General features: G+C 38.1%; 1 protein-coding gene across 1 annotated transcript in view; it reads left to right on the plus strand.

The window, feature by feature from the left end:
- The window catches only part of LOC109126776 (RNA-directed DNA polymerase homolog), a gene marked incomplete at its 5' end in the record, with an annotated part of 13,915 nt that extends 3,898 nt beyond the window's left edge, over positions 1-10,017 (plus strand). The window contains one exon of the mRNA XM_019230564.1: positions 9,975-10,017. Coding sequence (XP_019086109.1) covers positions 9,975-10,017 — 43 coding nt within the window. The remainder of the gene's footprint in view (positions 1-9,974) is intronic.

An 11,396-nucleotide genomic window follows, 5' to 3' on the forward strand; every position in this document is an offset into this window, starting at 1 on the left:
AGAGGGAGACCTCGAGGGTCAGTCGGAGGTGTGCGGGCTGTTGCGACAGTGGCACGGGAAACCTTGGCTGATGGTGTATAGTCCGGTCTGGGGACGTGCGGGCCGTGTTGACGGTGGCACGAGGGTCCTTGGAGGATGGACGGTGATGCGGGATTCGGGGACGAATCCATATTGGTGGGGGAGAATTGTAACATCCGCGAACCAGATTTTGTGATTTTGGGAGTAGCATCGATCGACACCCCTGTGGCATCGATCGATACCACTAATTTCTGGGTTCGACCGGTTTGATTTAATTGCCGAATTGGTTCGGTTTGGTTCAATTGAATCCCTAAAAATCGAGTTTTAGAGAAAGGAAACGACCTAGGGTCGTGTTATTTTTGTTGTTTCGCCGTTTTTGAGTGGAGAAGAGAGAAAGGAAGTGTTCTTGAGTTGTGAGAGAGTTTTGGTGAGATTTCTTGCTGTTCCTGAGAGATCTAAGGCTGGGAAGGAGCTAGAAGCTTGCTAGGAGTGAAGGAATTCGTTCTTGCTGGTCAGAATCTTCTTGAGAAAAGGTGAGTGCTTGACCATGGTTGATCTAAGCATGAGATCTCTCTTGTTTGAGTGTTTTCTTTGCTGTTTGTGTTGTTCTGTTGTTTGGGTTCGTTGTTTGTGTGATTTCTAGTGAATTCCGAGATGATTAGACATGATTGGAGTCGATTTTGGGTTGATTGGAGTCGGAGTTCGTCGCTNATTGTATTTTTGGTTTTCCGAGGTATTTTTCGTTGAGATTGTAAGATTATGACATTTTGAGATTAATAAGATGAGTATTTTTCTTTATGTTGACTGTGATTGTCATGGGAAAAAAAAAGGAATAGCTCGGGTTTCTATTTTTGGGAAGTTTCCATAAATAGGAAGTTTCCACAAAAGGAAAATTTCCAGAATTAGAAAGTTTTCTTGGAAGGAAAATTTTTGTGGAAATATTGAGGTAGATCTAGCCGGGAGATACTCGTTTGCATCAGTATTTGTTTTGCTCAAGGCCGTGAGGGCCCAACTCACGTGATACCGATAGCTCGATGGACTTTGTGGCCAGAGAGTGGGAGTGGTATGTTGCTTCGGATGACGATCNTAGCATCGATCGACACCCCTGTGGCATCGATCGATACCACTAATTTCTGGGTTCGACCGGTTTGATTTAATTGCCGAATTGGTTCGGTTTGGTTCAATTGAATCCCTAAAAATCGAGTTTTAGAGAAAGGAAACGACCTAGGGTCGTGTTATTTTTGTTGTTTCGCCGTTTTTGAGTGGAGAAGAGAGAAAGGAAGTGTTCTTGAGTTGTGAGAGAGTTTTGGTGAGATTTCTTGCTGTTCCTGAGAGATCTAAGGCTGGGAAGGAGCTAGAAGCTTGCTAGGAGTGAAGGAATTCGTTCTTGCTGGTCAGAATCTTCTTGAGAAAAGGTGAGTGCTTGACCATGGTTGATCTAAGCATGAGATCTCTCTTGTTTGAGTGTTTTCTTTGCTGTTTGTGTTGTTCTGTTGTTTGGGTTCGTTGTTTGTGTGATTTCTAGTGAATTCCGAGATGATTAGACATGATTGGAGTCGATTTTGGGTTGATTGGAGTCGGAGTTCGTCGCTGAGTTTCGCGCAGATCGTGACTGTAGAGGAGGCATCGATCGATACCACTTTTGAGGAGCATCGGTCGGCACCATTGTTGAGTAGCATCGATGGGTACCATTTGAGGAGCATCGGTCGGCACTTGATCTTGAAGCATCGATCGACACCGTTGGGCATCGGTCGATACCAGTCTTATCCGAGACTTGTTTTTCCTGGTTTGATGTATTGTTGTGTGTTGTTTGTTTTGCTTAAACTTGAGGTTCTCATATGCTTGTGTGTATAACCTAGTAGATGGGAGGATGGCCTCACTAAGTATTTGTGATAATACTTACGCATCTCAATTGTTGTTTGTGGTGTGCAGGTAAAGAAAAAGTGTGATCGTGGAATCAAAGGCGATGAGGAGGAGGATGTTCTAGAGGCTTGATTGATTGTGGTCTAGCTGTTGTTAGGTTGCTAGATTAAGTCAATGGAACGTTGTAGGATGTTAGTTGTTGGTTAATTCTTTATTTGATTTATGTATTGGTTATTGGTTGGATTGTTGGAATTCTCTTGGTTTAATGGAATTTGTTTTATTTGGTTATCCGCAGTTATTGATTGATGTTAGGATGTTAGTGGGTATGGGACCACTAGTAAATTAAGGTATTAAAAAAAAAAAACGGGAAGGGTTGTTTCACATATACGGTATGTCCTTTTTTTATCTTATAACCGTAGTTTTAATAATATTTTATCAATTTGAGATTGTATATTTTAGTCCAACAAATATGGAAATAGGTAAAAGATTCGCATCCATATAACATTTTATTTGTAAATATAATTATTTGGTATAATATTTATAACATAAACTTATATTGGTTTACCTTCATAAAATTTCCAAACGTTTGAAATAATAACCGCTTCACCATAAATTTTGGATTCACATAAAATTTAATTTAACTATTGTAATTTTATAATCTCATCTTGATATATTTATTTCTTGTTCTTTTTTCTATGAAAATAGTTTATATAATATTTTTATTTTTTAAAACTTACCCGTTCTCGTCTCGTATCTGATCTTCCTTGTACATTAAATTTTTTAATTAATTATGTATTAGTAAAACTAAAATTATTTGGGGTTAATTTCTGTGAACTAAACCTATGGACGACCAACCCACACTTTTGTGCAGGGTTTTTAATTTTTTTTTAATTTGTTTAAATTGTTTATATTAGACAATTTATTAAAAATAGTGAGAAGACCTATAATATATAAATTTTGACAGAAAACATAAATTTGTCTAATTTAATTCAACCCAAAGTCTTTAGGAGCCATAATTAATTATAGAAGTCCATTATAATAAGTATTGATAAAATAAAAATGAAGTTAAAAATATTTAAAAACTAATATTATTATTAGTTTGGTAAAAATAAAAGAAAAATAAAAAAATAATGAGTCAAAACAGTATATGCAATTCAATTTGAGCATGTAGAAGTAACAAAAAAAACTTTTTCAAAGTTGTAAAGGTTGCATTCATAAAAATTACAGATTCAAAATATAACTTTGTAATTAATTATTTTAAATGAAACTTTCTGATTGTTTGTTTAAATGGATATCTTTCATGTTTTTTTGTATCCCTAAGTGTGCTCCCTAATTAATATTATAGACATATGATTATTTGTTTCTATCTAACTGTATCAAATTGATTTTTTATTTCCGTAAATATCTCACAATTTAAAACCAAATCAAATATGTTTACATATATATATATATATATATATATATAATTTCCGATTTAAATTCTTTGATTATTATGGAAGCAAACTTTAAACCATTTCCAAAAATATAGGATAATTTTTATTTTATAATTAATTTCGTAATTATTGTTTCCATAAATATTAGATTTTTGACTAACAGTTTTTGTTTACCATATATTGTTTATTTTTTATTTTTAATTATATAAGTAATTGAACCTGTTTGGCAACATGGATATATGTCATGTTTTTTTATTATTATTTTTGTATCCCTAAGTGTGCTCCCCAATTAATAGTATAGATGTAAGTTTCATATATTCCATGTTTGACCCAAAAAATTTACATTTTTTTTCTTCTATATATTATTTTTTCTATTTATTAATAACTTATTATAGAAAATATTAAAAAATTTAAATGTTAATTAGTGAGAAAGAAAAAATGTTAATAAGTGAGATGTATAATCACTATTGATTGTTTAAAATCCTATGTGAACAGTTTTAGGAGCTTATAGCTCCTACTTTTATTTAGTATAGATTTACAAAAGTTAATTACTCGATCAAAAAAATTATACTGCTAACTTCACTTTTCCAATCTTATTATATAAAGTTTGTTTTTCAAAGTTAGTAACTCACATGATCGTGACATATGTTAATTTTAACGATTAGAGATTTTGCCATGTGTTATACAAAAACTTAGTTTCAACAAATTTTAAAATTAATAAGATAATTATAAGAAATAGAACATTTAAACAATTTTAATAAATAGAAAAATACTTATTATATGTATATTAAAAAATAATACTAATCCTAGTTTTAAATTACTAATTCTATAAGAAAAGAATTAAGGAATTTATACAATTAGTTTATATAATCCCATAATTAATAAAATTATACTATCAATTATTAATCGTAAAAGAAAAATGATTTTAGATATTCACCACTATATAAACAAATAAATTGTTGTTATATTTTTTTGACTTTTTTCAAATACACCACCATTAAACTTCGTTATATTATTAATTATATTTTTTACCTTTTTGCTTTCTGTTTGTCAAAATGTAACTATGAGATCAAAATTTAAATATATATATATATATATATGTTTACGTAAATTAGAGCATATATTTTTCTTGGAAGTACATTTAAGTATCAATTTGGGGTTGTTGCCATTTGAGATTCGTTTTGCTACATTTAAGATTTCAAGTTTTGCAAGATTAAGTTCTATTACACTTATCATTCTGAGTACTGACTTGTTTTTGTTGTCTACTTGTTTTTTTTTTTGCATCTCAGGAACCTGTTGATTGCAACATTGCATGAACACCAGATCAAGAGGACATCAGAACCTCCTTCCTGCTATCGACGACATCAATCGGTTACAAAGACCACGACAAGCTCGTCATCTCACTGATCATCCTGCACCAGTCACTATGGAACAACAGAATGAACCAAATCCGAGACCGCGAAATATTGGTGCTGTGGATGCACCGAACACTCATACTCAGCGTGCTGGAATCGTCCCTCCCGCCGTGCAGAACAACAACTTCGAAATCAAAGGCAGTCTGATCTCCATGATCCAGGGAAACAAGTTTCATGGGTTGCCTATGGAGGATCCAGTAGACCATTTGGATGAGTTCGACCGTCTGTGCAGTCTCACCAAGATCAATAGCATGAGTAAGGATGGTTACAAGTTGCGCCTCTTCCCATTCTCCCTGGGAGACATAGCTCATCAATGGGAGAAAAACCTTCTCAAGGGATCAATCACCACTTGGGATGGTTGCAAGAAAGCATTCTTAGCCAAGTTCTTCTCCAACTCCAGAACAGCACGTCTCAGGAATGACATTTCTAGCTTTACTCAGAAGAGCTCAGAATCATTCTGTGAAGCCTGAAAGCGTTTCAAGGGTTACCACAGCCAGTGTCCACACCATGGTTTCAGCAACGAGTCACTGTTAAGCACTCTATACCGTGGTGTACTTCCAAAAATTTGCATGCTGCTTGACACTGCTTCTAATGGTAACTTCCTAAACAAAGACGTTGATGAAGGATGGCAACTGGTTGAGAATCTCGTCCAGTCTGACGGTAAATACAATGAAGACTACGACCGCACGGTTAGAGGTGACGCTGGGTCTGAGGAGAAGTACAAGAGGGACCTTAAGAATGTCAATGACAAGCTTGACCGCTTCTTGCTAAGTCAGAAGCAGACTCTCCATTTTGTATCTGAGGATGACCCTTTTCAAGTTTAGGATGGGAAGGGTGAGCAGTCTGAAGCAATCAACTACGTCCAGAATCAAGGTGGATACAACAAGGGTTATAACCCCTACAAGACGAACCCCAATTTGTCTTACCGGACCACCAATGTTGCAAATCCACAAGATCAGGTGTACCTCCTCAGCAGCAACAACAAGGTCCGCAAAAACCTTTTGTTCCTTACAATCAAGGATTCGTGCCTAAGCAACAGTTCCAGCAAGATTCTCAAGCTCCTTCCGGACCACCACCAGGATTTTCACCTCAACAAGTTCAACCTACTCAAGCTCCAGATCAAGAAATGAAGCACATGCTGCAACAACTTCTTCAAGGTCAAGCTAGTGGTTCTCTGGATACTGCTAAGAAGTTTGTTAAACTCAGTCACCGGATAGAATATTCTTACAATGATCTGAATGTCAAGTTTGAAGCTCTTAACTCCAAGATGAAGTATATGGAAGGCAAGACTGTTTCTACTTCTACCCCAACAACTGGCCAACTACTTGGAAAAGCAGTTCAAAACCCCAATGACTATGCTACTATGCATGCCATCACCACCCAAGCTGTAGATGTACGGCTCACTGAGGACACTGAGAGTTTAAATGGGGAGGATTTTCTTCAATATGAAGTTCATATAAAGGATCATGTGGAGGTGCTTAAGGATCAAATTAAGTCAGCCAAGCAATCAGATCCTGAAGCTACTAAATAACCCGCTGCTCCCAAGGATAAATCTATGAGATTCATTCCTCCACCATACAAGCCACCTCTACCGTTTCCAATGAGGTTTAAGAAGCAGCTTACTGAGAAGTATAAATCTCTGTTCGAAAACCAAGTCAAGGAGATTGAACTTAGGATGCCTTTGCTTGATGCATTTGCACTTGTGCCTCAATATCAAAAGTTTTTAACTGATTTGGTAACATAAAGGACCAAAGAGAAGGAGGAGATAGCTAAAGGAGCTCAAGCTAAGGCTCTGGAAGATGAGAGGGTAGTGCATGACATAGGTGGGGTTATTCATGAATGTAAAGCTGTTATTCAGAAGATGATTATCCCAAAGAAGCTAGAGGACCCTGGTTCTTTCACCTTGCCTTGTTCTCTAGGTCCATTGGCCTTCAAAAAGTGCCTATGTGACCTTGGTGCTTCAGTAAGCCTCATGCCACTCTCTGTAGCTCAGAGGCTAGGATTCAACGAATACAAGTCATGCAACCTCCGCTTAATATTGGCTGATAGGACTACTAGATTGCCTCATGCTATACTAGAGAACTTGCCCATCAAAGTTGGACAAGCTGAGATTCCTACTGAATTTGTGGTGCTGGGAATGGATGAAGAGCTTAAAGATTCACTAATCCTGGGAAGACCTTTCTTAGCTACAGCTGGAGCAGTCATTGATGTCAATAAAGGGATAATTGATCTCAATCTGGGTAAAAACTTCAAGATGAAGTTTGACATCAAGGATTCTAAGAAGAAACCAACTATTGATGGGCAGACCTTCGTGATTGAAGAGAAAGATCATAAAGCTAGGTTTGACATCTTTGAGAGTGTGAATGAGGCAGAAACCGAGGTTTTGGTAACCAAAGAGAAAACTCAAAGTGTCACTCGACCATTCTCCAACTCGAGTGCAGTCGTTACCCTCTCTAAGCGTCCAGACCTGCTTCCTAAACCTCACCAACCGCAATAGTCAAGTCCTTCCGCGCTTGACAGTTTGTATGAACTCCAAAATACTCAGATTCTAAGGGATTCAGTGAAAGAGTTAACAGCTATGGTGAAGGAGATGAGTGGNTATTTTTATGGCTTAATCATTCGTTTCTATGTCCGAGTAGTGTAGCAAAGTTTCTAGAGATGGGATAGATGATTAGGTGTTCTTGATCGGTTAGGATGCTTTAGNGGAAGCTCCAAGGTACAATGAGAAGTTCTTCTTCAAGGAAATTAAGGAAGAGGTTTGGGATAATTAAGAAGAGCAGTTCATTTGTTGTTGAACCTGGGCAGAATGTTAAAGAGTATCTGGCTAGACAAGACATTCTAGAGGGGTCTCTGAAGCCTCTCTATGAACCTCCCAAGGCATAAGGAGTATGCAAAGTCAAGCTCAGAGGATTTAAACAAGCTCACTTGGGAGAAAGTCCCAAAGGTATCACTGTAAATATTTTTTAGGATCCTTGTGTTTTTGATTTTTGTTTTTAGTTTTGTGGTGTTCAGGAATCTGCAGAAGGGAGTATGGGCAACAACAAAAAAAAGTGAAAGGATAAGTCAAAAGAAGGCGCTGCGACGTGATAACACTCTAATTTACATGTTTTTAGCATCCTTTTTTGTCCATATTTTGCATTGTTCATACCTCTAACTTAGCATTTTTAAGCCATTTACTGTAGGAATCAAGTTTTAGAGCATTTAGGGTGTTGCATTTCTGCATTTACATCTATTGGATGAAAACAGGTGCTAAAGAGCCAAAAATGGGGAAAAACAAGGACAACTCGAGCATGTACCCGAAGGAGCCATCGAGCTACAAGAATAAGTCTGAACACCAACACGATCGAAGAGGATCCATGAGCGCGAAGAGCAACCCGAAGATCCACCCGAGGAGTTACCCGACTCAAGCCTCGTGTACTCCATCGAGTAGAACATCGGGCAGGTCTGGGAAGCTAGGTCAAATGGGTTGCCATATATAAACTCCCTCTTTCCCTAGCTTGCAAACGAGCACGCCGCAGACCCTCAATCCAGAGAGCGAGAGCTTCTGTGAGAGAACTGAGCGACTCAACACATTTTTCTTGTTTTTGTACTTTTATTTTGTAGTTTTTCATAGATCTTTTATCCCTACTCTTTTCTACTCTACTCTATCTTTTTAATAATGTCATTTTCGTTTATTTTTATGGCTTAATCATTCGTTTCTATGTCCGAGTAGTGTAGCAAAGTTTCTAGAGATGGGATAGATGATTAGGTGTTCTTGATCGGTTAGGATGCTTTAGTTGATTGTTATGTTATATAAATTTCCTTCTAGGTTGATGTTCTTAATGCGGTCAACAGACCGACAGGTTGAGATTAGATCTAGGGCGTTTATAATGCTACAGGCCGAAAAGAGTAGATAAAATGCTTGATTAGGTCAATGCTAGAGGTATACTTAACTTTGAGTGACAAAATCAGATAAGTCTAAGTATACTGACAAAAATGAATTGTTCATAATTCCTGCTTGTTCATATTGCTAGTGCGATAGTGTGGTAGTATGTTCAAGGTNGCCATATATAAACTCCCTCTTTCCCTAGCTTGCAAACGAGCACGCCGCAGACCCTCAATCCAGAGAGCGAGAGCTTCTGTGAGAGAACTGAGCGACTCAACACATTTTTCTTGTTTTTGTACTTTTATTTTGTAGTTTTTCATAGATCTTTTATCCCTACTCTTTTCTACTCTACTCTATCTTTTTAATAATGTCATTTTCGTTTATTTTTATGGCTTAATCATTCGTTTCTATGTCCGAGTAGTGTAGCAAAGTTTCTAGAGATGGGATAGATGATTAGGTGTTCTTGATCGGTTAGGATGCTTTAGTTGATTGTTATGTTATATAAATTTCCTTCTAGGTTGATGTTCTTAATGCGGTCAACAGACCGACAGGTTGAGATTAGATCTAGGGCGTTTATAATGCTACAGGCCGAAAAGAGTAGATAAAATGCTTGATTAGGTCAATGCTAGAGGTATACTTAACTTTGAGTGACAAAATCAGATAAGTCTAAGTATACTGACAAAAATGAATTGTTCATAATTCCTGCTTGTTCATATTGCTAGTGCGATAGTGTGGTAGTATGTTCAAGGTTGATTGTTACTAGTGCGACAGTGTGGTGACAAGGTTTTAGAGGTTCGTTGTCTAGGAAATAATTGCTTGAGGCATGTAAGGCATCCGTATTGGTCTAGAACACTTAGGATTCGATTACCCCCATCCTTTGGAACTTTCGTAGTTCATTTCATGCATTTTCCTTACTTACTCGACCACTTACCCGATCAGGTACACGATAACCTGCATCGAGTAATACCTCGAGCTGTTCATAGTTCACTTGCATACTCGATCACCCCACTCGATCATGTACTCGATTGCTTGCATCGAGTGCTTAGGTCGTGTGGTTTACTTGTTTATATTCTTTTACTTTGTTTATGTTAGGACTGTTAGAACCCAACCCCCCTATTGCTTGGCTTGACTTGCTTGATTCTGATTGCATCTTATCTGCTAGCATAACAACCATTTGGATTGATAACCCTTTGTACTACAACTGCATAGGGAATTGATACCCTTGGTGAAAACTAGTCTATCACTTTGGCGCCGTTGCCATTTGGTTGTTTTATTTTGCTACGTTTAGGATTTCAGGACTTGCTAGATCAAGTTCGTTTGTCTATATTTGTTTCGGATACTGACTTGTTTGCTTTCGCTTTTGTTTGTTTTGAATATCAGGTACAACCCAAGCACCCACCCAACCCGTCACTCGATCACCTGATCGAGTTGATCCTCGTGTACACACTCGGATACTTGCCTGTGCATTCAAACACGATCCATTGGTAGTCAGAACCTGAGTCCTTTCACCGACAACAACGACAGACCTCAGACAACAACAAGTTCAACCGGAACTATCAACCATTGAGGAGACGATGAATAATCAGAACGGTCCACCAGCTCCTCAATCAAGGACCAACATAGGAGCAGGAGATGCTCCGACTACTCACACTCAGTGGAATGGCATTGTGCCACCAGCTGTGCAGAACAACAATTTTGAGATCAAGAGTAGTCTCATCCAGATGATACAGAGCAAAAAGTTTCATGGACTGCCTATGGAGGATCCATTGGATCATCTGGATGAATTTGATAGGCTCTGTAGCCTAACTAAGATCAATGGAGTCAGTGAAGATGGATTCAAGCTCAGGCTTTTCCCATTCTCTTGGGGAGATAAAGAACACATTTGGGAGAAATCGCTACCTAAAGAGTCCATCAACACTTGGGAAGCATGCAAGAAGGCATTCTTAGCCAAATTCTTCTCAAACTCCAGAACCGCAAGGCTGCGAAATGAAATTTCCAGCTTTGTACAGAAGAAAAATGAAACATTCTATGAAGATTGGGAACGTTTCAAGGGGTACACAACTCGATGTCTACATCACGGATTCAGTAATGCTTCATTGCTGAGCACACTATACCGAGGAGTGGTACCAAAGATACGGATGTTGCTGGACACCGCAAGCAATGGTTACTTCCTCAACAAGGATGTTGATGAAGGTTGGGACCTAGTTGAGAACTTGGCTCAATCTGATGGCAACTACAATGAAGATTATGATCGCTCTGTGCGATCTAATGGAGAGGAAGATGCCAAGTACAAGAGGGACATGAAAGCCCTCAATGACAAGCTCGATCAACTCCTCAACCAGTAGAAGCATGTCCATGCTATATCAGAGGAAGAGCAGTTTCAACAACAAGATGGGGAGACTATGCAGCTAGAGGATGTTAACTACATCAACAACCAAGGAGGTTACAACAGAGGGTACAACAACTTCAAGCCGAATCCGAATATATCTTATCGGAACCCGAATGTTGCGAATTCTCAGGACCAAACCTATGCATCCACAGTTCAAGGGAACCAGACCCAACAAAAGCCTTTTGTCCAGTACAACCAACGCTACGCACCTAAGCAACAATACCAAGGGCCCTACAACCAACCACCAGGGTTTCTACAAAACCAAGGTCAACCGAACCAGTCACATGAAGCCGAGCTACGAGGTCTTATTCAGCAAATGATTCAGCAACAGGCTACAACTTTTATGGACATCGCGAAACAGTTCGCGGAAATGAGCAACAAGATTGACTCAGGATATAATGAACTCAATGCCA

The sequence above is a fragment of the Camelina sativa genome, chromosome 2 (genome assembly GCF_000633955.1).
Source record: "Camelina sativa cultivar DH55 chromosome 2, Cs, whole genome shotgun sequence".
Lineage (NCBI taxonomy): Eukaryota > Viridiplantae > Streptophyta > Magnoliopsida > Brassicales > Brassicaceae > Camelina > Camelina sativa.